We start from the raw sequence: 27,921 nt of genomic DNA, 5'->3' as shown, positions 1-27,921 counted from the left end.
TTTAGTGAAGTAGCCTAGATGTCTAGGATTAAACTTCTGCATTAAAGATTAACTGAATGAATCACAAAAAATCCCACACCACCCAGCAAGCAGTTGTTGTTTATGTCAGTGGTTCTCAAACGTTTTCATGTAAAGGACCCCCAAAATGATATATTTCTATTTCTTTGGCTGCGGACCCCCTGTCTCAAAAAATATTTTTGGGCCAGGATTTTTCAAAAATAACATAGAAGGTCAAAAAAGGCTTTGACTTTTGACAGGGGCTAGTTCCGAATTGCATCCACCTGCTCTACTAGCTACTACTGATAATCGGTGGTGGTAGGTGTGATGATGACGTATATTTATTAGTTAGTTAGCTAATTAACTGAATTATCTTAGGCATGGTTTAAAGTTCGTCATCATATTATAATCGATGGCCTATACAACATTGTTATTACACAATACGACTTAATCTGGTAATCAATTACATTTGCATGTTCAAATTGTTGTCCAGTTGTTATGAATAATCAATCAATAATGAATAAAGGTTTCCATGGGGCACTTTTGCAAACAGCTAATATAGCAGATCAAATATTCCATATCGCATCACTTTGGTTGGCGGTCGTCAAGAAAAATGAGGGATTTTAAAAGGCGGTCTTCCACCACTGATAGTTCTGCCTCCGGAGTCCCGATGGAATAATCCTGCTCTCATCCAGTGGTGGAAAAAGTACTCAAATGTTTTACTTAAGTATCACTGCAACGTAGAAATACAATGTTACTTGTATTAAATGAAAATTTACTTGAGTAAAAAAAGTACTTAAAGTAGAAAGTGCTCATTTATGCATTATTCACAAGTTTTCACAAGTATAAAAATCTTTTGAAAATAGCAGATCTACAAGCTCACAATGTGTTGCATAGTGAGGCATTGTGAGCATAGATCTGCTATTTTCAAATAGCCGAAAAGGAATGGGCTGAAGTGGGTATGTATGTTTTGTAATAATAATTAAAATCTACAAAGTAACTAGTAACTAAAGTTGTCAAATAATTGTAGTGGAGTAAAAACAATATTTGCCTCTGAGATGTAGTGGAGTATAGAAGTAAGAGTTCTGAACATTGGAAATACTCCAGTAAAGTAAAAGTACCTCAAAATTGTACTTAGAGTACTACAGTACATGAGTAAATGTACTCAGTTACTTTACACACCGCTCTCATCCATCATCATCCGTTAGCCCACTATAGCAGCGGCCACGGCCAGTGCATCCTCGACTTCCAACCATGGCGCTGGTGACTCTGCAGCGTTCCCCGACCCCCAGCGCCGCGTCCACCGCCAGCACCACCACCACTACCGCGGGGGAGGTAAGATGGACGTGGGTTTAAAGTGGCTCGAGGACGGAAAAGCGTTTGTGGAAACACGGAGGATGACTGGGAATGGTGCTATAGTAGTCAGGCCCGCCGAATGAAGCTAAACTAGCATAATTCAGCCAGTTGTAACCGGGAAGACTCGCCCCAAAACACGCTCACCCCCTTTTTTTTTTATCCCCCACGGACCGCTTGAAAAAGTGGTTATTGTATTCATGTATTTGTTTTATTGAGGATAAGGTTAGAAATTAGTTTATGGTTAGGCATAGTTTTACTGAGGTCAAGTTTAGGAATAAGGTTAGGTTTTGGCACCGTTTTACTGAGGTTACGTTTAGGAATAAGGTTGAGTTTAGGCACAGTTTACTGGTTACGTTTAGCCTGGAATACCAGGTGGGATTTGTGTTTTGGGGCGAGCGTTATGGTATTCCAGCCAGCGCAATATGCTAGCTATAGCTACATAACGTTTTAATCTGTGGTAAAACATGTATTGTAGATAGATTGCTCAGCCCTCCACAATCCACAGTCTCCATACACATCAACATAGCTGCCATTCGTAGGAACCCGCAGGAGGTATGAATTTAACGTTGTTCCACGTTGCGTCTCTTTACTTTGGCTAGGGACCAATTGGAGGTAGAAGAGGTCGAGGAGCGTGGAGCTTAGTTAGGATAGCAAAAATGCATAAAAGTGTAGCTGCTTACTGTAGCTAGCTTTTAAGGATATATACCTGACAGACTGACATTCCACATCATGTATCAATCGTTTTTTCCCTTAACATGTTATCCTACTGTAGGCCAGGTTCGCCAAACGCCACTGCAGTCCATTCATTTGGGCATCATAGGTTAAATGATAATATGCAGAATGATTTATATTATGTACTTGCATGATCAAACTATGTTTTAGGTAAAAGGGTGGTAGTGACCGTAGGTAAAAGATTAGGTATCAAATTTCTTGTGGTCTTCTGCTTTGATCACTATAACAAGGAAAGGGGTGTCTGTTATTTATACTGACTGGAAAGCAGTCATGTGGAAAGAGTCAGCTCATATTCCAAATTATAAACCAATTGGCAAGAGGATGTGAGGTGAATGGTCACTCACAATAAGAATTATTTGTTATGTTCATCATTGAACCGTTGCCATAAACCAATATTTTCACATTGATATTTTCAACTGCAGTAATGTTCCAGTAAGACAGAGCTGTCTCTTATCACACTGTTTCGTTCTACCAGTTGGGGGAGCTAAGTCCTAGCTAAAAACAAGATAATGCTTCAATCCAACCTATATGACTGCACTGGTAAATAACATTTTAGAGCAGTAGATGGATTTATTTTGAACCACAGGTGTTTTAATTAGCATGTGTTTAGAGTTGTCTAGAGATCTAAGTGTAGTGGAGTTAGTAGGTTTTGTTTCATTGAACTAGAGCAATAAAATAACACAGCTTTGTAGTCTCAGAGTAGCAATTTAAGACATGGGTATAATGAGATTAATCTTTTCTTGGTAGTTCTTGCATTAGTTTGACAAGTTTTCACTGCCTAGTGCTCTAATTCACTGTCACAAGTGTAGCTATTGTGGTCCAGCACCTCCTGAGGTGGAAATGACCAGCCTCACAGGAGGCTGCTGCAGCTATGATGTCATCTTCTTATGAGGGGTGGAGGGGTGCAGCTACTGTAGGAAGGAACTGGTAGAAAAAACAATATAGGTAATGATCGGTTAAGGAGACTGTGATGTGAGACATTGATCTTTGTGAAATTATTAGTCATTGCATTGTGAAGGTAATATGATACAGAGTACAGCCTGCCTCTGTATTTCATACTACATTGCTCTTCTCTGCAAACAGTTACATATTTTTACTGTTAGTCCACCCTAAAGGTGGCATTCTAATGTTTCTATTCTATTCTATTCTTACTGCTTCTGTCAGGGTTTCTGTGCTACTAAATCATGGCTGGAATTTAAATTCTAGTCTGTTGAACGAAGCAAAGTGAGAGAAAAAGAGACTGTGAGGCTACACTTGTAGTAACTGCAAGTGAACAGCAACAGCACTACTCTTAAGAATCTCTTAAAATGCTACAATGATGGGAATTTCTTTGTGCCCCTGTGACCTCTCTGTTATCTGTGTCACCAATTATGGTCTCATCAATTTACCTCTATTTAGGTCTAGTAATTTATTTTCCCTAACTTATGCTTTCCAGTGTGAACATATAAGATCAGCATTATTCCACAATGTTGATTGCACTAAACGTTTTAATAAAGCTTTACCTGGAGTTAGGGTTGCCTTTTGATGAACCACCCAATATAGGAAATATTATCTGTATATTAGCATCTTAAAATAGGTGAAGCTTTGGTTTACTTCTTTAGCATTCACATCCCATAACATTGCCTGATGCCCTTTAGGCTGTAATGTTAACACTCCACTCCACTGTCCCAATACAATGAATCCATCTGTAGTGATCATAATGGCTATTCTCACAATGTAGTGCAACTCGCCTCTCTTAGAATGCAGGGGAACAGTTATCAGGTATCATATTGCTCTCATGATGAAAAGTATTAAACTATTGTTGTCCTTTTTTATAATATAGGTCATGCAGCTATTATACAGATGCCTGACACTCCAGACATTAGCTGTGTTCTGTACTTTTCATAAGTGTTATTTTATATAAAAACGAATTTTGCAGTTCATACAATACCACCATTCTAATTTGTATGGAACATTATTAAGACCACTTGACCTTGTGTAACACCCAGGATTCAAACCTGTGTCTCCTGTGTGGGAAGCGAAACATCTTAACCACTAAATAGGGATCATTGGCCAGGGGAGATATATTAGGCTCTTCCACACTTACCCCCCGTTGCCCCCCCCCCCTTGTTAATATAGCATCAAAACAATGTTTTAAATACATTTTTATTAGCACATGCATTCCATACGTTCCATAGGGTTGGACCACACATAGACAAATTACATCATCAACTTGCGACAGGCATTGTCCCCCTCGAGTAAAAGATTAACTATTTATAAAATATTTAAAGCGTTTTTTAGTTTTTTAGTTCTAGAGGGCGATTATAATGATATTTGGCTTATTAGCCAGTGATCCTTTTACTTACTTTATTATCATTTATGATTAGGTAATAGGAGAGCCTACATGCTTTGTCTTGCCAATTAGCTTAACGGAATACTTCAACCCCAAAATGACTAGCCTATCATTTACTCACCCTGTGATGGCTTAAATGCAAGGAGAAGTTTCATTTGTATCACACTACTTTATGGTGAATGAAGAATCAAAAAATTAAGAGAATATAGTTGGAAAAAATAGGGGTCTGTGTTTAAAAACGGCAATACTTCATAAAAATCTGTTTATAAATGCTCAGAGTGTAAACCCAAGTGCCCTTTATGTAGTCGTATGTTTAATACTTCCAAAACATCGCTGTTAAGGTGAAGATATTACTTTCTAAATCACTTCCGGTGTAAACCGTCTCATACACTTACTGGGAGGAATGCGCCTGGGCATGCCTGTGGGGATCAACAGGAGCTCAGTTCACATGCATGCGTGCTCCCAGGCGTGTGCATTGTTTGTTCTTTCTTTTCAACAATAAAGTTTCAGTGAAATAGTGATATTTTGTAAATACTGAGGACACAGACTGGTTACAAGATACTTGGTTGCGATTACACTGTGAGCATTGTTTTGGAGTTTATAAACAAATGTTTGTTAAAGTTTTGATGTTTTTACTCGAGAGCCCCACAAGTCAGGAATGATGCAAGTCGGGAACAAATTAAGTTGGCAATGATTACCCAACCTGGTAATGCAATACCCGTTGTACCCGTCTGTTTGTCCGTTTCCCTTTTATGCCCATAGATGGGAGTTCCTTGTCGGGCATGCCCAAATAAGGAGTCGGGGCCTGTCTACTGACGTGATATTGATGAAATCAGGGTACTCTATTTATGGGGATTTGCAGAGTTATCAATATTTTTGGGAGATCCGTTGATGCGACTGACTTTCTACTCTGCGGATTATAGGATAGGATTGACCCCTATTTTTTTTTAATTCTCAAGAATCAATAAGTATTGTTTTTGTCTCTAATTTATACAAGTACAAGCAGTAGGTTGGCGAGACTTGTTCTGCAGAATTGTGGTAACATAATATATATAATAGAAAATAAGTAAAGTATAAATAAATACTACTATTTGGGGGTGAAGTATTCCTTTATCCACTGAATTTTCTAACAATGTCATTGAAGAGGCTTGTATTGTAAATGTATTATTGTAATATTTAATATGTGATATGTTTCCTTATCTGTATTTCAGGATTTGGGGAGTGATGATGAACGGCGAATAAATCTGAGGTAAGTTTAACTAAGCCTTTTCCCTCAAGTTTCATGTGACAAAATGACGCCAGATAACAGGCAAGTAATATTTGCTGTTGACTGAATCCAGTGTAATGCATCATTATGTGTCTGTGTGGGAGAGTAATGAATTCCCTTGAGCATATGAGATAACATGTTATTGTCACCAGTCAAACAAGCATGTTTTAAAAAATGTTTTAATTTAAACGGTGTAAGATCAGTTTATGCCTAATTTATTCTTTAGAATACTTGACTGACCAAGAACAACTGATTTACAACTTTTAGAAGCCTAGATTTATGCTGCATGCCTATTCTCATTTAAATATATTGTATATGCACACGATATTGCCATCATATCACCCCACATTAATGTTTGAAAAAATAGGAGTAGACAACAACCATTGTGGGATGAATCAAGTTAAATAGTTTGCATATAACCAGTATTCCGTTATGTGGACATCGGATCGCGGTTCTGGACAACCACCTATCCGAACAACTCGACAGCAGGCACCGCACTCCCTCGAGTCCTCGCTGATGCGTGTGCCGAGTTTGAAGTCGGTTGGTCCCAAATATGCGCATAACTATATATTGGTTAAGCCTATATGTAGGCATATCGGTCAGATCGGCGGTTCTGGACAACCGCCTATTTGACGACCTCGGGCAGATAAATGTCCCTCGGGTCATCGACGACACGTGTGCCGAGTTTGAAGTTGGTTGGTTGGACCGTTCTCGAGATACGTGAACAACAGACGGACAAACAGACATTTACACTTACGTTGTAGGATTAGAATTTTCGTCATAGATTAGCCTAGACAGACGGTGGGAGGAAATGCATGTATGGGATAGTACAGTGATTCTCAACCTTTTTTATTTCAAGGACCCCCCAGTTTGATTTGTATTCGGCCACGGACTCTCATTTGATACCATTTATTTATTTTTTATCTCAGGGATCCCAAATATACCTTGTAAAATTCTCAGTGTTAATTTAACTCTGAGTGTACAGACAGAAGGTCCATTTAGGCCCCTGGTGGTTCACAGACCCCACGTTGAGAACCAGTATATGCATTATTAGTAGACTAATATATGCATTATTATCCCCGTCAGGAAGCCGGAACGGCCTCCTGAAAATTATGTTTTCACCCCTGTGAGGCTGTCCGTCTGTCTGTCTGTCTGTCTGTCTGTCTGTCTGTCTGTCTGTCTGTGAACAGCTCATCGCTGGCACCGTTGGACTAATCAGTGTGAAACTTTGCACGCACACTCCCAGAAGGCCAAGGAAGAACCTCTACCCAAAAATGTTCAAATGTTTTGGCCTATAACTCTTGAACTGTAGGTCTTACAATCAAAATCTTTTTCCTTGGATCAGGATGCAACTCACCACATAGGCCACGCCCATTTCCACCTGACAAGAATTTCGGCCATTTTGTGTTTTCTTCCAATTATTGATTGGTTTAAATTTTTGATACTACTCCTACAAAACGCACACATATTATTTCTAGAGTCATGTGAGCAAGATGTATCTTTATTTATATTTTCAAGATGTATATTTAGCCGATTCCATTCCAATTGGCTATGACTGGCTTCCAAATTTTGCAGGCCCTGGGTAGGCATCCCAGCCTGGCGGGGATCTGCGCTCTGAGGAGCACACTTTTGAATTGTGGCTAAGCAGTGAAAGTCAGTCCACGCTGTATGTCTCTTACATGTCATTAACACATGGAATATTATTTGTGTTTGTGTGAATGAATCAGTGGCGATCTTCTGTTTTTTTTTAATCTGTCAAGAACTTGACCAACAGCATTTCCTCATTGGAAGAATTACATTTCTCATTGTTATAACTCTCATGCTACAAAATGTAAGAGCATTTTTCTGAAGAAAAAAATATTTTTTTCTCTGAATATTATAAGCGTGTTTTTTTTTCAGATCAATCCAACAAATGTTCAACTATTTGGGACAACAACGCTGCAGACCTTTACTGCTTCATTAGCGTCAGATAATTGCTTGTCAAGCTGTCTTGTTGTTATGGTGCAGGCTGTATGACAGAGAAAGTCTCTCTTTAGACCCTTTTGTCCCTATGTCTTTTGTGTGGATCTGACATTATAGTCTTTCTGTCGCTGCTGAAAACAGGATGCCTGAAAACAGGTCACAGCTTCCTGCCCTACTGTGGATAACAACAAATACAGGAGGAACTGGCCAGCCTGTGGTATCAAAGATGGCAATGTAATACTGGTAACTATCAGCAATCACAGGAAGTGGTGAGGTGGCATAGGTAGATATTGATTATGATGTTCAAGTTGCTGTGGTTAGGATTATCAGCTAAAGGCTGTCCCCTTCTGTTTCTGCGCATTCAGACACATCTTAGGGAATCAAGGGTATTGTGGGCTACATCTTGAACAATTCCTCTCATGGACCATAATGAAAATTGAATTACACTAACTAGAATGTTGTGTAGCACTTAGAACACATAAAAGCAGCCTGGAAATTGTGCTCACAAGCTGCAATCTATTACAACATTCTACTTTGTGTTCACTCACATATATTAAGAGAGCCTAGTTTCAATTATTTTCCGTAATTGGTCTGAAAGTCATTGGGATCATCTGCTGTGCATTATCATCTGGACTTTACTGATTAAAGGCTTCACACAGTTTCAGGAGTAGAGAATGCAGTGAGAAAGCCGATGACCCAGGCTAAAAGCATTGTCGTGACCTTGAAATAAAATGCAGGCAAAGCTATTAAGATTTCAGTTTATCTAACCAATGTGCTTTGCATGGATGGAGTAAAGATCTATGCATTATGAGTTGGGGCCTGTCTTGCCTCTATATTGCTCCAGTTTCTGGAGGTTACTGACACTATTATGCAATGAAACAGCTAGTACAAGCACAGCTTATATCATTTGTCATTAGTTATTAATTTATAGTTTTTATTTTGAGAGGGGCAGAATTTGCCAGTTGTATATACTATATATTAGGTTGACAGCTATATGAATGCTGAGAGGTGCGTTTGCACTTGCTGTATCCCTCTTGAATTTTGTGTGTGCGTGCGTGTGTTCTTGCTGTGTGCATGCCCATGTGCTGCAGGCTTTATGTTTGCAGAGAGCTTTAAAATGTGAGAAGAGGGGGTCCAACGAAGCACCCCGCAACCACGTTTTGTCATGTGGGGGTATCAAAATGAATAACTTTTGAACTTTATGCAACCCATACTTGTTTACTCAAAAGGCACACTTCAGAACTGCTAATGTTCATCATGAAAATGGACTGGTGTGTCTGCATGTGCGTGCAAGGTTGTTTGTGCGTGTGGTGGTTTGTATCAGTGGTGTGCTACTGTGCTTGTGTGTAGAGTGTAGACCGGTCGAAATGGAATTGCACAAGCCACAAAGGAACTGGAGTAGAACTGGGCCTGTAGGTTATCATTTCTTTAGAACGTGCTGATGTCATTTGTATCCTGTGCTGCCCCCCCCGCCCCTAACACCTGAGGAGAGTTCTTACTCCATGTACAGTGTGCTCAGCTTAACCCTCCCCCTGCTCTTTTCAATGGAGTCAGTGAGAAAGTGGCAACATTATGCAACAGCCAGCCACAAGAAACTGCTTCTCTTCCATTGTACTGCTAGTATGTGCAGATCACAGAGAAAGCGTAATAATAAACTAGCCTGGTGACTGCCTCTGTGTAGCCTCTTTGTAGTGATGTTTGTGTAATCCGCTACACCTCTGTCATACACCTGGTGACTCAGAGCAGTGGCTAAGATGACTCCTGCTACTCCTCTGCCCTAGTAATAACCGCTGGCTTACAAAACTGATTTTCATCTAAAAGCGTGGTGACGTATGACAGTTAAATTAGCTGTAACCCAGCCTCCATTCCTCTCTACTGCTCCTGAATCTGGTCTTACTGTATAGAGGCACTACCTGTAGCAAGGCGAATCCTATTGCCGTACATACAGCTCACACAATGATATTATTATTGTAAGCTATTGACGATTTCGTCCTGTTGACAAGTTAGGATGGTCTTGTGTTATCTACCTTGTCACGGAGCCATTGCTCTCACCAGTGTCCACTGTCTGCAAATTCTCCCAATGCAAGAGAGACAAGAAAGTGGGGTGATAGGGGTCTATGACAGACTGTTGTCCACTTAAGGCATACCTTACACTGTAACAGGGACCCATTTGTGAGCTAACCTTTAAACAAGTCTTTAGGTTAGCCTTCACATGATTATGTTACATTCTTTCCCTGAGTTCAGTGAATCTCCCCCTCTGTATTTACCACTATAAAGAACAATGATTGTTGTAAGGCTTCTCCATCAGACTTCAGCCAGGGGTGTTAAGAAATATGTTCTCCCTATATTATCATTGCACCTTCTGTCAATGTCACACATTTGGTCAGTGTGAGGCACACTGGAGTGACAGGCACCACCGGCCACTTGTATGATAGCGCCAGCAAGGGAATCCCTCCCCTATAAGCCTGAATGTAATGAGATTTGGAGAGAACCCATTGCCAGTTCATCCAGTCCGCTCCACTCATGCTTGGCTCATGTGGGAAGCTCCCTGGTAGTGCTGCCTGGGAGTCAGTTGATTCTTGGGTTGGTATGCAGCTCTAAAGTCCACACTAAAAAGATCAAGATATCCCATTTGAAGGGTTTGTGCCAAAACTCCTCTCGTTTCCTATTTGTCTTTTACAGTTTAGAAAGTGGGTGTTGCTTGTGGTGCCAGGCTAAAGGAGAGAAAAGGGGCATTCTTTACTGCTCTGTAGAGCTGGTGTCTGTTGGATAAAGCATTGCAAGGTCCTGGGTCTGGACATGTTTGACACAGCTAAATTGGGAACCTCTCACTACTTAAATCTGAAAAGTAGGACATTGTTGGGTGTCTGCATCAGATCTGATGGAGGATGGTAAACAATCACAGAGTTCATGATCATGGAATAGGAAACGTGTGTGCGTGTGTGCGTGTGTGCGCACGCGCGAAAGAGAGAGGGAGAAAGTAGTAAGGGAAGGAGACGGCAAGCACAACCCTCTCAGCCTCAGGCAACGGGTGGAGACTGCAGCAACTCCCTCCAGGCAGGAGCCTGACAAAGCTTTTTCTTATAAGTCTACTCGCAGATGAAGAAGCAGAGGCGGACAGAGGGATTGACATATGAATAGGCAGCGCTTATGCACTGATCAACGCCGATGAGTGCAGACTCCTCAGCTTGAACTGTCTGTCACTCTGTGTGGGATGAGACCTGGCACATTGTATCTACTCTCATATTACGCTCCATTACTAATTCTCGGAGCTGCTGGAGAGGAGGTAGCTCAATAGTGGAGAGAGCTGCGGGTTCGCCCGGGTCAACAACAGGATGCATCTGGTTGTAGAGTCACCTCAGGAGGCTGTGATGAAGATGCTGCCCTATTTTGTGGAGAATGCTGTGTTGAACCAGCGCGAGATACGCCGCATGTGAGTTCAGCGCACAGAAGTCACTCCAGTGGCTTGGGAAACCGTTAAATCCGTTAGGTCCTTTACAGATGAAATGTGAGAACAGTCGATCTGAATCTTAAGTAACATTATGCCTAGTACCATTATTACGTTTCTTTTTTTATGATTCTGAAAGCCAAGCCACTGTTAAACCTTTCTTTTTGTATTTTTTACAGTTAAACTTGTTCAAAGTGTCCTTCGAATTACTTACTAGTGCAAGAGTAGTAAATATCTGCTTATGATTTGACATTTCTTGACATTTACACCGTAAGCTTCAGAAGTACTTAGAGCTGTAGTGTTGTATCAGACCAGTGAACTGGATCAGTAACTTACGTCCTTGAGTTCTTTTGAGATATTGAACTACAATCAGAAGGATAAGCTATCATCCCCAAAAAACTATTGTGATTGAATGGGATACAATGCTTGGGACATGGTGTTGCCTTCCTACCCCATTCTTATGTATAACCTGATGTCTTTTTTGCCATCAATGGCGAAGAGCTGCTGAATGTCTTTGGACTGTAGGTACTGTAGGTTATAATCATGTGGAATCATTGCGGCTCTCTGGCAAGCCTTTCTGTCAGTCTTTGTTTGCCTTGATACCAGATGTATTTTTAGCTGTAGCGTTTGTGGAGAGGCTGATAGCAGGGTGCTGGAGGGTGAGAGACACCAGAGCTGAGGCTATTTAATTAGGCTGTCTGAGTATGGCCTTCAGAGTGGTGGCCACAGATTTTGATTTACACCCCAGGAGAAATGCAAGTTTCACATATCCTCAGCTGTCAAAAGAATGAATTGTTTGCACTGATAGCTTATCAGGTATCATTTAAGTCCACTGAATCCATTGCTGGTCTGCCAGATGAAGTAGGTTGCATTGTGACCAGTTGGTGTTTGCACGCAACACTGTGTTTAGCTGAGTTTATATTCTCCAGCCTATGTTTTTCTCTTGCTACTGCAGCTCTTGCCTCATAATATCCATCATCCCCTGACAGAGTAGCCACCTCACAGCTTCATAATTCTCTTGCGGAGAGAGAATAGACAGAAAAGTTGCCAAATGTGAGACAAACACTACCTGAGTGGCTACATATGGTCACTATAGAACTTTGTCTCTTTCCAGTGGGGTTGGGGGGGAGTTTAGTGTGAGAAGCACAAGACGGGGACTGTTGTTCTCTATTTGGTCCAGTTCCGGTCTGCTATACTAGACAATGGAAGTGTGGCCAGAGAGAGGTCATTTTGGGAACGCATCTCGGTCTAAATGTAACATTGATGTAGTGATATAAAAAGTCACCCAGATACATCTGTTAAGACCTGGGATTTGCTGGCACGCAGTACTGTTTGTGTTTCTGGTTGGGATTTTGTTATGTTTCAATCTGTCATCACACCTGTGCTTTTTTCTTTTTATGATGTCTTGCTTTACCAGATTGAACACACAGAATACTACGAGCGCGTTCCACCCTGCTGCCAGCCAGGTAGATTTACGAGCGTGCCGATGTAGTGACTTTGTAAGAACAGTCAAACGGAATAATTGGTGTAAGCTCAAGGGTAGGACCTCAGTCCCACTTTCACTGTAGTCTCTTCTGCTGTTGTGTCATCTGTAGATTTCCCAGAAGCATAAGAAACCTGAGAGGATTTTATTTACGAAGGCAGGTGTGAAAGCACACAGTAAAATCAGGAGTTTTAATTGACCCTTTTGCGTCCATTTCTACACTCTCAGAGTTCAATTAACACTTCAGATTTTACTATGCAAAAGACAGATTTATCAGCCATTAGAAACATTTGGTATCACAAACAACTGCAGTTGGGTCAATTATTTAGGTCTGTTTTCCATTAAGGCCCATCCAGCAGCAGACTCGACAAATCAAATCAGAATGCAGCTCATGCAGCACAAAAAAGGCCAGATAAGCATTCGGGCTGAAGCCTGATTTATCACTGCTGCAGAACCATAGGCCTCCCTCTCTATGGTGGCTGACAACTGGGCTTTCCCCAGTTGGCTGTCGTGGTAATGTACTGGCAGCAGACATCCATGATTTATCCTCATCTCATTGCTTTAATATTTGGTACTGCACCTCTGTATTGAAACAGAATGCCATTTGTCTCACTTCTCAGCTACCACTCGGTGCACGCTGAAAAGTAGATGGAGTGATGCTTCTAATAAACAGGTGGAACGCAGTCCCATTTAGAGCCGATGTGCAGTGCTGAGGCCCTGCAGCACAGTGTCTGATAGAGAGTACTGTTACTATAGTATAACGCCCGCCCCCTGTCTCCTGTTTGTTTCACAGCCTAAGCGAGAGCTTCTTCATGGTGAAGGGGGCTGCACTCTTTCTGCAGGGAAGCTGTGCTCAGGGCCAGAAAGTACATCCCCACCACAAACATGCAGGTAAGAACCACAAGGCATGACACTATCAAGTCCCAGCTGAAGTTGACACTGGTAGGCAAACCGCTATGAATACACTTGCTACTGAAGCAGTATTCTTTAGCTCATAAACCATTGCCACACAGTAGACATGTTGCTCTTACTTCATGGTTGAGTCACAACGGCATCTAGTTTGTCTCTTGGACAGACTATGAAGTAAGAGCAATATGCTTGAGTGAAATGGTCAATTAGCCTCCTAATTTCAGATGTTTCACTGTATGTAGTGTGTTTGTTTGATAGTTCTTATGTTCAGATGTTTGCTCCTGTGTGGAGCTGGAGGAAAGGTGCCCGGTTGATAAGCACGTTCCAGTCTTGTAGATTAAGCAGATTAGCAAGCAAGTGCTGTGCATGGTACAACTGTGGGCACACCTTATTTTCACAATAAAGAGAGGACATCAGTGTTTCTGTCCATGTCTATCCACCATCTATTGTATGATAGCGTTAATGTGAATATAGTGAATAGACTGTAGTAGAAGGAAGGGATGTATACATGTGTTGAAGTTAGTAGTGGTGTAAAGTGCAACCTTTAGAAATGACGAACAGATAAAGAACACTGATGACTGGAGCCCCAGTAATGGGTAAACTCATCAGTTCATATAACTTACAGCGTGTGAATGAATGTTTGTCCGCTTGTGTAAAATTTGTGTTTTTTGTTTTAATTGCTTAAGATAATTTGGCGGTTGGAGAAGTTTGCGTCACTGTCCTCTTGTTAAATCCATTTAAATTTTAAATGGATTAAACAAGAGGACATTAAAGGTACTATGCAGGCTGCAGTCTACTTCAAGTGATTACACATCCTCCTATAATTCTAGTAACCTCACGGTGGTGGTGGCGGCGGTGTCTTGGTTCGTGGTTCGGGGGACTCTTGATCAAACTGCGCATGCGTCGTTGCCAGGTTTCGCGAGAGAAACAAGCAGCAAGGTCTATGAAAACGAGCCAAACCAAACGAACCCTATACCACCAACATTGGCCCTACAGCGCTTACAGTACGCCGACATGGCAACACCGACACCCCGCCCACTCTCAGCACAATTCTTTCTGTGGAAAGTAAACACACCAGACGGACCCGCGGCGGGCGAGTAACATGCCTACGCCATTCTCCGTGCTGATATATATATATATATATGCCCGTGGGGAGGGGTGACGCAACGCGACCCACGGGGGGGAGGAGGTGGGAAGCCACGACGGGGAGGAGGGGGGGAAGCCACGACGGGGAGGAAGGGGGGGGGGGGGGGGGCGCCCCGACGGGACGCGCGCGGGGGAGAAACCGTGCGACAGGACGTGCATTAACCCCAACTTTGCAACTACTTTCACCTGCGCCTTTCACCGGGTATGGTCTAGTATTGTTAAATACTAGAGGGTCGGGCCGCTACGCGGCCCTCCCGTCTAGTAGCCTGGCCCGCACATCGGAGACAGAGACAGAAGAGCGTATAGACGTTCCCTGCAACACTGGTGCTTGTTTCTCGCACATGATTTGGCAACTCGCAAAACGAAAGTGAAACCTAACTGCAGCATGCAAAACGAAAGTGAAACCTAACTGCAGCATGCAAACCGAAAGCGAAACCTAACTGCAACACGCAAACCAAAAGCGAAACCTAACATGCCACTGACAAACACGACACGCAAACACGCACACATCCACTTTGCCAATTGTATATATAGAAGATAGGCCTATAGAGAAAGTACATGCTGGCTTTGGGAAATCACCTGGCCTAGGTCTGCTAATCAGAGGTCTCACCTGGCCTAGGTCTGGTAATCAGAGGTCTCACCTGGCCTAGGTATGGTTATCAGAGTTCATTTTCAAAGCTACTGATAAATGTTCCAAACACACAGGGCTGGTCTGATCTAGTGGCATGCTGGGAAATCTCTATGCCAGCCACCAGCCAAATCCTCCTACTGTAAGTCTTTGCCACCTGCTGGCAAGTTTGTCTTTCTTTTTACTAGCCACTTTGGCAGGTAACCAACCAATTTGGAGGCCCTGGCCTACTTTAGTCTACAAACCTAGTTGGCAGGGAAAGCATTTGGGGAATTTACCAGCAGTCACTGTGGCCTTTAGTCAAGAAAGTTGTCTTCTCTGTGTTGTAGTTTGTAAATTACTGCGTATTTACGTTTGTAAGGACACTGCTTGCTTTTTACATGTTTTGCTCCATGACAGCCCTTATGACTTTAGACCCCACAAGTTCAATCTCAGATTAGCAACTCTACACAGCAAACCCCTCAGTGTAATTCAACTCGGAGAGTGTCAAAATCCATGAGTCCATGCCATGGAACTAAATTACCGGTCCCTTTGACCCTTACCGGTCCATTTGGGTCATGCGATTGTAGATCTTGAAGCTATTACATTGATTGCAATTGAGTCACTGACTCTTCTGTGAATATGTTTGCACATCAAAGTGAACCCTGTATGCTACACAGTAGTTGTCCGTTCCCACTTCCCAGAGAGGAAATATGCCATGGTCCTGAGAAAATCAGCCCACTTTACCTCTGTCTCTTCCCTGTTTCCCAGCAGATTTGTTCATTGGTGTGACATCATGGATTACAAGCTCTGTCTTGTCACTGGGTATCGCCCATAGCAAATACTAACTAGTTCATACATACGTCATAAGAATAATTGATTTAAAAGCTGAAATTCAATGCTAATGTTCTTGCAATCAGTAAAAACCACAGACTCAACTGGCCTTAAGGCCAATTGATAGCAGATGTACTGTAACATACATGGACTAGACCCCGCTGGGGTAAGCACAGACTAAAATGATGCAGTAGCGAACCTCAGCATACACCGACCGGGGCATGTCCACGCGAGGCTCAATGTTTGTGTCTCCGTGTTTGTGTCACACAAAGTATGGCTCGTGTCACACAAAGTATGGCTCGGTATGAACATGATTGGTGTTCTGCAAATGCATCCTGTGCATTTCTCAACAAACTATGGAAAATTGTGCTTTTACAAACAGCCAAACTTGGAAATTCATCCACACAGCATTGAAACCAATAAGCCATATCATGGGTAGATTATGAAAAGGCAAATGACTGTGAACATGCCCACCCCTGGACTGTCCACACAATGTTTGTGGCCTGCACTTAAAGACTCTTGTCAGTGCCTTCAGACGTCCTTAACAGATATGTGTCTGTATAGAAGTATGTTTCTGGGTAAGGCAGGCAGACTGCCTCTGAGCTCGACTGGCTGGGAAGAACACCTATGGCCTCCAGCTGTTGTTATCCAGAACAGATGCCAACTTGGCTGCCAAATTAGGTATAGCTATTTGAGCTAAACCCCTGTATGCACTCAAGTGCTTTAAAATATTTTGACAAGCATTGTTGTGGTTCATTGGAACACACTCCGATCCACACTTACTTACATGATGGGGTTAAGACTGTTTTTCAGTCTGACCTACTTGGGATCTGGGATTGGAAACGGTTTGAAAACAACTGAAGGGTTGTAGTTGAGGGACATATGAACCGGTGTTCACGTAATGGTTAATGAAATGCTATCAACGCATAATAGTATCACTGTACTTAAAGTAGAGTCCCATACATTGCATTAAAATCCAACTCCAAGCGTATTCTAACAGGATAAATCAATCTAGCACGTGCAACTCTGCCAACAGTGAGGAGAGCACTTGGATCATGCCTGCCTCATTGATAGTGCTCCTGTTGCTGTCAATGAGAACATTGTGAAGTCCCTGATGCTGATACTGCAATGATGATTTTTTTTTCTTTTTGCATTTTGTGAATGTGCACAGAATATTGTGAAACGGAAATATTTCCAGAATAAATCCCTTAAATGTATTAATGAATACTATGAGAAACCTTAAATGTATGCCTGAATACTATGAGAAACCTTAAATGTATGCCTGAATACTATGAGAAACCACTGTCACTGGGTGCAGAAGGGAGCATGTCCAGGTAGATGGCCTGGCACGTTGTGCACTGTGCTGAAAGCGGTAATTAAAACCACCTAGGAGGGCATTCATTCTTACCTGTTGTGACACACTGAAGCATACTTGGCTCCCCCTCTGAGTCTATAGCTGAATACCACTGCAGTTGTAGGAGATTACCGTAATCCACAGCCCATGTTCTCACCCCATTTTTCTGGGCTAATTTACCTCCACAGAAGACACCAAGAACTGCCAACCGAACACAGAAGGAAGTGTTTTGTTGTAGTTTCATGGTTAACCATGTAATTTGAGGAGGGTCGTTTTTTTAGCGTAAAGAAGGAAAACGTGTTATCAGTTAATTGTGAAACATTATATCGATGACACACTTCAGCTGATTAGACAATGATGCCTCTTGTCTTGGACTGACAAAGTCAGTTGTTTCAAAGTCGACTCGTTCAAGTCAAGGAAGCCTTATATGATTAGGCTGTATTGATAGAGCCAATGTGAGAGCCTCAAGTATGCCTGCTGACATACAGTAGCAGACACACAGGCATTTCACTCAATGTCACTGTGTCCACCAGGCACGGAACTGGATATAATAGATACATATTTGACAATTATATATGGACATTGAATATTGGTTAATCTACTGATCGACAGGCAACAGATTTGAATCACACACTGCAAGATACTGTAACATGTACCCAGTGCCCACTGTCCATGCACAGACCAGTGCAGATCTGGAATAGTTTGACTTTAACACCAGGGAGAACTCTAATGTCACATATTGTCAGCCAGATTAGAGCAGAGCGTTACATTACACCAACTCCTCAAATGCCTTGCCATTCAGCAGTTAATATTCTCACATAAAATATCCCAGTAATATGGGCTGGATCTCATTTGGTTTGAAGTTGAGATTAATTGGCAATATGACTACACAGTTTTATAATCACATAAAACAATGTTGTGAGATGATATTGAATCGCCACACAGCTGTTGTCATGGATCTGTTTGTTTGTCTCTCAACAGGCGACTTACCTCAGCACCTGCAAGTGATGATAAACATTCTTCGTTCCGAAGACAGAATCAAACTGGTGAGAGATGACACATACACACGCACACACACACACACACACACACACACACAGAATCAAGGTCAGTGAGTAACAATCTGGCACCCTGGCATGGCAAACTTTCTGAATGCATTTTATTGTGTACTTAAGACTCTCATTTGCTCGCTATAATTATTAGCTCATGAAGACATGTTTGAACACACAGAGGAGAGCATTACCCAATGTTTCCATGGATATGTGTTAAACAGTGTGTGTTAGTTTAGTGTTTGTAAGAGTTATGTTATCCGCCAGGATGCTCACATTTGAGGACTTAATTGCCACACTATGCTATAGTACCTTTGCACAATCAAGAGGGAAATACATGTGCATACAGTATGACCAGGATATTCTGTCTGTGAGGGCACTTGAAAGTTGCTTTGTTTGAATGAATTCCATGCATTTAGCTGAGAAAAGTGGATTGTTGTTATTTGATGCTATATTATCACATGTTTTTGCATCTGACACAACTGATAGGGATGGTATCAATATACCGTTATATACATTTAAAATCAGTGCAGTGCTACACTGGCATGTAACATGTGGACTATCTTGCATCCAGGCAGTGCGGTTGGAGAGTGCGTGGTCAGACCGCGTGCGCTACATGGTGGTGGTTTACACCAGTGGGCGACAGGACACGGAGGAAAACATCCTGCTGGGAATGGACTTCACCAACAAGGACAGGTATGAACATACAACCGGTACAGGAATTCACCTGCCCTGCTTGCCAAAAAATCAAATATCTGTTCAAAGGGACTAATATTGAAAAAACAAATGAATACATGTGATTCTCAATCACTTAGCTGTGGTGCATTTTTTTTTTGTACTCTCCAGAGTGTTAAATTAGCACTCAGGGCATTGCTGTGTGATTTGAACTGTCTTATGTGCCACGTTATTCAACCACTGTCTCTACACTCTACTGAACTAGACAATGAAGCTGTAATTGTATTTTTAAAACATATTTGTGATTGAGCGCACTCGTCATTTTAGACTCACAGTTCAGACATTGCGTGGTATCAAATTTGGAGATGATCCAACAGTGTATTTGTTTGAGGTTTTATACCCAGGTGAACTTTGTTCCGTCGCATTGTTATCACTTAGTCAAAGGAAATTCCCTGCTAGGTCCTAGGGAGTTGTTCCATCGTTTATAATTCATCCCCAGTGGAGCAGTTGCAAAATTACGCATGATCACATTGCAAGTTCAGTATCACAAGTACCATATTTGTCCCAGGTTTGCATATTACCTCTTTGATTTCTAGTTTTTGCAGAAATGTGTTCATGTTCAAAAATATTTCCTGGGCTTAGCCTGTAGATATTTCCAAACCTAAATTCTGGGTAGGTTTCCACTATAGCCTACTTTTGTAAATGTGTCTTCCTCATTGCAATTGAGCAATTTCAGAGAAACACAGATGTTTTGTATTAACTTGCCTTTTTTTTTGGTCAGCAAAAGCTGTTCCATAGGCATGGTGCTGCCTCTGTGGAGTGATACAAAGATTCATCTGGACGGAGATGGGTAAGTTCCCTCTGTCACCCTAACCTCCTACTGTCAGGACACAGACACGAGACCTAGTGTGAATATACTGAAATATGAAGATACAGATTATATTTTGTTCTTTTATAATAGTTCAAGCTAACGTTGTCATGTAGTAGACCTATTGTGCTCCAGGGAATGATCGTCTGTTTTATTTTCTCCCCAGGGGGTTTACAGTGAACACAGCAGGTCGGACTCATGTCTTCAAACCGGTGTCAGTACAGGCAATGTGGTGAGTAACAATCAACCTATGGAGCCACGGTGGCAGCTTACAAATTATACTGGGTAATAAATCACACGTCACACGTGACAATAAATCTTCTGACTGCACATGACAGGCATTTGCACCACAACATTTCTAAAGACCAGTCAGTTGAGGCAGTGCAGACTCATTCTGCCACCTGCTGGTACAAGTATGCATAGACTTTAAGCTTTGGTAGTGGTTTTGGTTGGGGAGAGTCTCTTTTCCCGGTGTTTGGCCCAGGTAGACAGGGTTTTGAGGTTAGATTCAGGCATAATTTCTGTGAGGTTAAGGTTAGGCATAGTGTTTGTGAGGTTAAGGTTAAGTTTAGGTATAGTTTTTGTGCAGTAAAATGTTAGGGTTTAGGCACAACCTGGGCGACACACCAATGAAAGAGGGAGTCCCGTTTTGGGACTCCCTCTTTCACTAGCCATGATGTAACTGCAAATATTGCTGCGATATCTTAAATAGTTGCTCCATAGATAAAAAAAATTATAATAATCCAAAATATTCTCCCGATTGACTTACATTGGATTCTGTCAATAATAAAATGACAAAACCTGACCCAATGTTTTTTTCCCGCCCGTTTACAATGATTGGTAAAGTGTTACCATTGTTGTTTGAATGCACTTATTGTAAGTCGCTTTGGATAAAAGCGTCTGCTAAATGACTGTAACGTAATGTAATGTAATGTTTCTTACATGTGCAAAAACAAACATGGTGATAAGGTCTCGAAAGCATACTGTACCACTACCTATTGGATCTTCTTACTAATTCAAATTGTAACATCAATTTTATTTCCAAAACACATTTCAGAATCTGCTTTGTTCACGTGGTGCTAAAAGTTTGCTAAAAGTGTGACGTAAATTTGCAATGTCAATTTTGGATTATCAAATTTCATCTAAGCAATCTGAGCCACTATCATGAACTATAAACTTAACGACTCTGACCATTATTCTTTTACATACAATCTCAATGTAGGTCAGCGTTGCAGGTCCTGCACAAGGCGTGCGAGGTGTCCCGCAGGTACAACTACTTCCCGGGGGGGATGGCCCTCACCTGGATAGGCTACTATGAGAGCTGCATTGCTTCAGAGCAGAGCTCTATCAACGAGTGGAATGCCATGAAGGATTTGGAGACCACTCGGCCTGACTCGCCAACCATGTTTGTTGGGTCAGTTAACGTAAATTGGCTCTGGAGAAGAGTATATGATTCACTCATACAGAAGCCCATGTACTGATTTATAGTAGCCATGTTTGTGTGAATGCTATTTAATTGTAGGTCTCTAACAAGACTTGTTATCTTTGGTAGGCCTTCAGAACGAGAGAGGACAGAGTGCCTTATCAAAGCCAAACTCAGAAGCCTCATGATGTGCCAGGATCTGGAGAATGTCACCTCCAAACAGGTGAAAAGAAAACCTATTCAGGAGTATACCTCCCTTTTTTCCAATCAATTGTTGGATCAAATTAAACACATTGAATGGCTAGTTTGTTGATGTTAACACACTTCAAGTATTTTTTCACTTTATGGAATTATGAAGTTACATATTAATTATTTTGAGCACCACCCGGAAACCAAAAAATAATGCATTTGTCCTATTTCTTTTTCTGGCGATCTGGCCATTGACTGACACACGGTATACTTGAGATCACTGCTGATCATTTTCCAAAGCATACCATTGTTTGTTAGATTTTCAGGGAAACCATTTATTTCAGTACGGTATGAAAATGATCTTGCAGAGACTTGAAACTTGCTCGAAGTAATTCAACACTGAACTTTTTTGTTCCTTTATTTTATGCCAAAGGTACCTTATTATCATTGAAGTTTTAATGCATTTTAAAGCACAGATTGATTTGAATGGTCTGTTAATGTACGTTATATGGCTGAAGCTGTGAATAGACAAGGACATGTATTAACAGCTGGTCTTGTAAGAGTATTACTTTTTGAGGCTCTAAAATAACAGTGTCTGCGATCTAATGCTTTTCCCAGATCCGTACAGAGCTGGAGAAGCACATGAACTGTAACCTGAATGAGTACAAAGAGTTCATCGACAACGAGATGCTACTGATCCTGGGTCAGATGGACAAGGCCACACTCATTTTTGACCATTTGTACTTGGTAAGATGCCTCATGTCACTTCCTACATCTGCTGAAGCATTTAGTCACACTATGGTTTACTGTGAAAGGTCTTGGTCTCTTGTCCTGGTCAGCTCAGTGAATGTCCGGTGTCTGACTAATGTTGCTTGTGAACCTTTATTTTATTTTCTGAGAAGAGAACAATTATACAGAGTGGGTGAAAACAGAGTATAAACAGTACTTTCATGTCATTTGTTGGCAGGGATCAGAATGGAATGCCTCCAATCTGGAAGAGCTACAAGAGACGGGGTAATTATTTTGCAATTACAGAGGCGCTAAGATACAGCAACCTTGTTCAAAACATCTTTCACTGTGTTTTGTTCAACTAGGAATGTTGATGGAAAAGTGTCCAGTAACACTATCTTTCCTCCCCAGGGTGGGCTATATCCTCAATGTCACCAGGGAGATAGACAACTTCTTTCCAGGCACATTCAGTTATCACAACATACGCGTCTATGATGAGGAGGCCACTGACCTGCTGGCTCACTGGAATGACACATACAACTTCATTGTTAAAGCAAAGTGAGTTGTTAACGCCACAGAGGTCAATAAGTCACTGCATGTTAAGCATGTTTTAGAAACACTTCGTCATCACCGGAGTCAGACATGCCATTCTTTTATGCTGACTGCCAAATCAGTGAAATCTCATTTCCTATGTTCCTTCTTCGCAAACGACTGGATCATAACAGAGAAAATATTACCTCTCTATTGACGAAGGACATAGAAACAAACTATGGTTACAACTATGGTTACCACAATGTAGCTAGTAATCTTGACAAGTGGCGTCCAGTATTCATTCACATTTTACACAGACGATTGCGCTAATCTATAAACCACTTGTTAAGGCAGAGTTATTTTTATTTATCCTGAATAGGAAGAACCACTCCAAGTGTCTGGTCCACTGCAAGATGGGTGTCAGTCGGTCTGCCTCCACAGTTATTGCCTATGCCATGAAAGAGTTCGGCTGGACACTAGAGAAGGCCTACAACTTTGTTAAGGAGAAGAGGAGCATCACACGACCAAATGCAAGCTTTATGAGACAGCTAGCAGAGTACGAGGGCATCCTGGATGCCAGGTACAGACCCCTCTAAAGTGTGTGTGTGTGTGTGTGTGTGTGTGTGTGTGTGTGTGTGTGTGTGTGTGTGTGTGTGTGTGTGTGTGTGTGTGTGTGTGTGTGTGTGTGTGTGTGTGTGTGTGTGTGTGTGTGTGTGTGTGTGTGTGTGTGTGTGTGTGTGTGTGTGTGTGTGTGTGTGTGTGTGTGTGTGTGTGAGAGAGAGAGAAAACTCAGCCTTGCATTCTTTCTATTGGAATTTTCTACATCAAGTATATACATTAGTTGTCTTTCTCATTTGAATGCCTCTTGCCCTCATCCTCTCCATTTTACTGTGTCAGTAAACAGCGTCACAACAAGCTATGGCGTCCGGACCCAGACTGTGAAATGACGGAGGGGCAACAGGGGATGACGCATTGTTGTGTAGGGGAGGAGACAGGCCACCCCACCCCAGAGCCAGGCATGTCCCCCTGCTGCGAGGAAGCTCTGACCGACAAGGGGGCGGCATGCCTCACCCCGCACAGGACAGTTGCATTGGAGGTAGACCCCGCCTACAACAACTATTACTTCCGCCGGCTCTCTGACTCGGCCCTGGACAGCGAGCCATCGACACCCGTGCGTGGCCCTCCCCTCCTGAACATGGACAAGGTCTTCATCGAAATCGAGGATGTGGAGCGGGATGCCCTGCTAGATGACGAAGCCCTCGAGGGGCGGGAAGGCCCGCCGCCTCCCCAGTTTGCTCCATCCGGGGAGGGCACAGCTGCTCAAACCTGCTGCCGTGGTCCAGAGCCCCTGGAGGAGCTGCGCCTGAGGCTGGAGTTCAGCACCGTGGAGGAAGAGGACGAGGAGGAGGTGCAGAAAGAGGAGGCTGAGATGGAGGTGCTCATGCAGCCTGATGGAGGAGGCGGGGGTGACGGTGATGACGCGGAAGAATTGGTTGACACAGAGAGTAACGGGATGGACCTGGCAACCCTGAATGAAAACTGCAACAATAACAACCACTTGAGCAGTCCGCACAACCTCAATGTAAGTTTTGGGCAGCAGGGGCAGTATGTGGTGCTGGATTATGCAAGTAGATAAAGATCCACATTGTAGCATTTTTCAAGTCACGGAGAAACCGTAGTGGTATTCCAGTTTGTAGGAATTTCACTTCACTGCTCCATTCTTCTCTGTGTGTTTAGGAAACTGCCTCTTCAAACCCTCAGCTGGTTGATCCCTCTCTGCTTGCTCGCTGGGACTGTCAGTTGAGGCAGCAAGAAGGGCCTTCGCTTCTGGCCACTAAACTTTGCCTTAACACTGACCCTGCTTCCATTGAGCCCCCTGGTTCTTCATACCCACTCTCGTCCACCTCATCCCCAGATGTCCTGCATTCCTCTGGGCAGCTGCTGAAACCCTGTAGCCATCTGTGCAACTGTGCCAACTGTGCCATCTCCCCTTCCATGGACGTAGCTGACACTGACCGAAAGGATCAGCTGGGAGACTCGCCACACATAACAGAACCTGAGGATGGTTGTGATGGTCTGGAAATAGAGTGTGAGAAGGAGACTCTGCCGTCTCCAGGAGCTTCAGAGGCTCTCCCTGAGTTGATGAGTTTGGCTCTGGAGGAAGAGAAGCCTGTGTTGACATGCCACCTTGGCCTGCAGCAGGAGATGCTAATGCAGCTACAGAGGTCTGGGCTTGTACGTCGCCGGGCAGAGAGACTGGAGAGGCTATCAGGTTCATCCCAGGAGAGCCTTCCCTCTTTGCAGCATTTTCACTCCTGTTGCAGGCCCAAGAATAGCTCTGTTCACACCGATGAGGAAGAGGAGTTCTCAGTCTTACCTGACGACTTCACTAAAGCTTCCACACCGTGCCAGTTACGCCTCGAGCCACTGGTGGTGCCACCTACCAATGAGGCCTTGCTGGGTGTGATGGGGTCTGGGTTGCTGACGCCCACCTCCTCACCTCATGGCTCCACTCTGACACGTAGCTCCAGCAGTGACAGCCTGCGTAGCGTGCGGGGGAAACCTGGCTTAGTACGTCAAAGGGCCCAAGAGATCGAAACACGCATGCGCCTAGCGGGCCTCACTTTACCCTCCAGACTCAAACGCTCCAACTCACTAGCCAAGCTGGGGAGCCTCAACTTCTCTTCTGAGGACCTATGTTCAGCCTGCTCCTCAGATGCAGGCACTCTCCTGCTCCTCTCCCTGTCCCCAGAGCCAGACCCTGGCCTTGATTGGGACTGCCACACCATCCCTGCCCAGCCTCGGCCTGGCAGGGACCTGCACAGCCCAGAGAGAGCACCGGCCCAGGAGCCGAGAAGCTGACAGGAAGGATGGAGGTACACTCCTCCCCTATCCCACCACCCTCCCTCTGGTGAGCTGGAGGGGATCAGACAGATTCTGGAAAGGGGAGAGTTGTCTCATGAAATGGATGAAAAAAAAGTGTGTGCCAATATCATTGGCTTGTTGACTAAAGGAGCCTGCAGAAAACGTATGCCAACCTTTGTAATGAAGAGTTTAGTATAGTGCCCATCAACACCCTCCTTTGCCACTTTGTTTCTGATACTGCTGCTTACAGTGAGGAGGGTCATATTGCTGTATCTGTCAAGTATGTAAGCCATCAATTCACCTCCACCTTGGTTTAATTCATGGACACTAAAGTGCCTTACCCGAGAGAGCAGAGGCACAGAGCTGTGTGTAAGGCAAGGACTATGATGGGGTAAAACCCTTAACTTTACAGTCTTTTACGCTCTTACTATGACCTCGTATTTACCAAATTATGGTCTGGTACTATCATTACCTGTCTGGTACATTGATGAACTTGAGTTGAAATGTGGAGGAAAGCAATGTATTTGTAAATTGGTTTCCCACACAATACCTTACTAGATGGTAGAGTGGTAGATTGTAAAATAAAGGGTTAACTCATGGTACATGCATAAGAGTTCTTTCTCAAATCAACACTGGTTTAGAATTTCAATTCAGTTCTCTTATTGAATTCACCAATAAGCTATATAAAAGCAAATAGGAATTTTACAGAAATACATTTAAAACCCATAATGTTAAATTATTCATAATGCATGAATGCGATAGTGTATGTGAGTCTTTGGGTGAACAGGATAAGAGTGAAGGTTTTATCTTCCTCTTACAAGAGTGGGGGTGGGGACATTTGTATGTATGGTTTTCCTTTTTGTTTGCACTGCTTGTAATGAGTGGATGCTAGTACAAAAGCTATTTTCCAATATAACATGAGAACAATGTTATTGACCTCATTATTCCCTACTGTGTTATGGGGAAGGGCAGGGTGAGGGTCACATTGCATGGCTTGAAATCATCTTACAATGCGAGAGCACCTCTGGTGACATAGACTTTAGGTCATCAAATCAAATAATGTGAAACATTTACGTTTTTGTTTTTTTCGCCCAGACTTATGCATTCTGAACATTTTATAGTATAGAAAACAAAAAACAGAATATTCCATACTGAATCTTCTATGTCTTATATTTTTATGTTCACGAGCATTGCCAAGGTTTAAAACTCATTTGTGCTCATTGAAATGTGGAAGACCAAAGTTCTATGGCTGTCTCAACAAATTGGATACACCATTGAAGCTGTATAAAACTTGTGAGTCATAATGTCAATCATATACAGTATTTAAACGCTGTAACACCTTGTTTGCACCTTTTTGAAAGAAACAAAAGCGAGACAGTGGAGTGTCACTGGGCTCATCATAGCTGTCATGTTTTTGCTCATATCGTCAATGAAATTTACAGCCGTTGTCACGCTGATGTGACAAGGCTCACAATAGGTTACTTTACAGTTTTTGTAACCATTTTCTTTTTATATTTAATTATGCAGTAACTTTTTTTACTGTACATTTGCTGTAGTTTGAATGCATATTGCACTTTTTATGTTCGTTAAAATGTACTGTATGTGTTTATTATGGAAATAAATTTTCTTTCATAATATTATGATCCCTGTTGTATAATTTAACCAAATCCATGTTTTAATCAACCTGTACCTATGTAACATATTTTGTTAATATAAATCTTTTATACGTATATTGTTGACAATTGAGTCCATTAATGTTGAGTGCTGTTAAACTGTATGAAGACAATGAGAACATTTGATTGTACTACACTACATAGGGTAGTTGCATTGATTTGTCAGTCACAGGGCAGGAATTTCACGACGGCCATGGGCGTCGTTGCCCCTCTCTTTGGCCGTGTGCCCCTTGGAAAAGTCCCTACTGATGTGTGAGGAGACAGTGTTTTTACTTTTTACATTTATTTTCTTTTTATGTAAAAAATAAAAAAAATTAAGGACATTGAAAAGACATGGTCTCCTCCCGCATTAGATGGACAATATCAGTCACCAGGACCAAGAACGGGTGTTTTCGAGGAATCCATCATGGTTACAATGGGTTTGTATAAGAAGGTGGCGTGTCTGATAAAATGAATATCAAATATCTAAACACTGAATCAAGCAACTTAAAA

General features: G+C 42.4%; 1 protein-coding gene across 4 annotated transcripts; it reads left to right on the top strand.

The window, feature by feature from the left end:
- The first annotated feature begins 1,203 nt into the window (after positions 1–1,203).
- On the top strand, positions 1,204–27,391 carry ssh1a (slingshot protein phosphatase 1a). Of its 4 annotated transcripts, none has more exons than XM_084056196.1 (15): positions 1,204–1,332; positions 5,629–5,666; positions 13,371–13,468; positions 18,409–18,473; positions 19,051–19,172; positions 19,939–20,001; positions 20,186–20,251; positions 21,242–21,433; positions 21,572–21,665; positions 22,250–22,378; positions 22,599–22,645; positions 22,772–22,918; positions 23,271–23,471; positions 23,789–24,473; positions 24,629–27,391. In XM_084056196.1, exons 1-15 carry the CDS (start codon positions 1,252–1,254, stop codon positions 25,751–25,753), a joined length of 3,153 nt encoding a protein of 1,050 aa, XP_083912322.1. In that variant the 5' UTR covers positions 1,204–1,251; the 3' UTR covers positions 25,754–27,391. The 4 variants fall into 4 exon arrangements, with proteins under 4 accessions (XP_083912322.1, XP_083912321.1, XP_083912324.1 ...); XM_084056195.1 differs by having other exon boundaries at positions 19,933–20,001; XM_084056198.1 differs by lacking the exons at positions 1,204–1,332; positions 5,629–5,666 and adding an exon at positions 7,786–7,889 and having other exon boundaries at positions 19,933–20,001.
- Positions 27,392–27,921: the final 530 nt, after the last annotated feature.

The sequence above is a fragment of the Gymnoscopelus microlampas genome (assembly GCF_963454915.1).
Source record: "Gymnoscopelus microlampas genome assembly, chromosome: 4".
Classification (NCBI taxonomy): Eukaryota; Metazoa; Chordata; class Actinopteri; order Myctophiformes; family Myctophidae; genus Gymnoscopelus; species Gymnoscopelus microlampas.
Note: the sequence above shows the minus strand (reverse complement) of the source record. Positions and strands in the feature narration are given on the sequence as shown.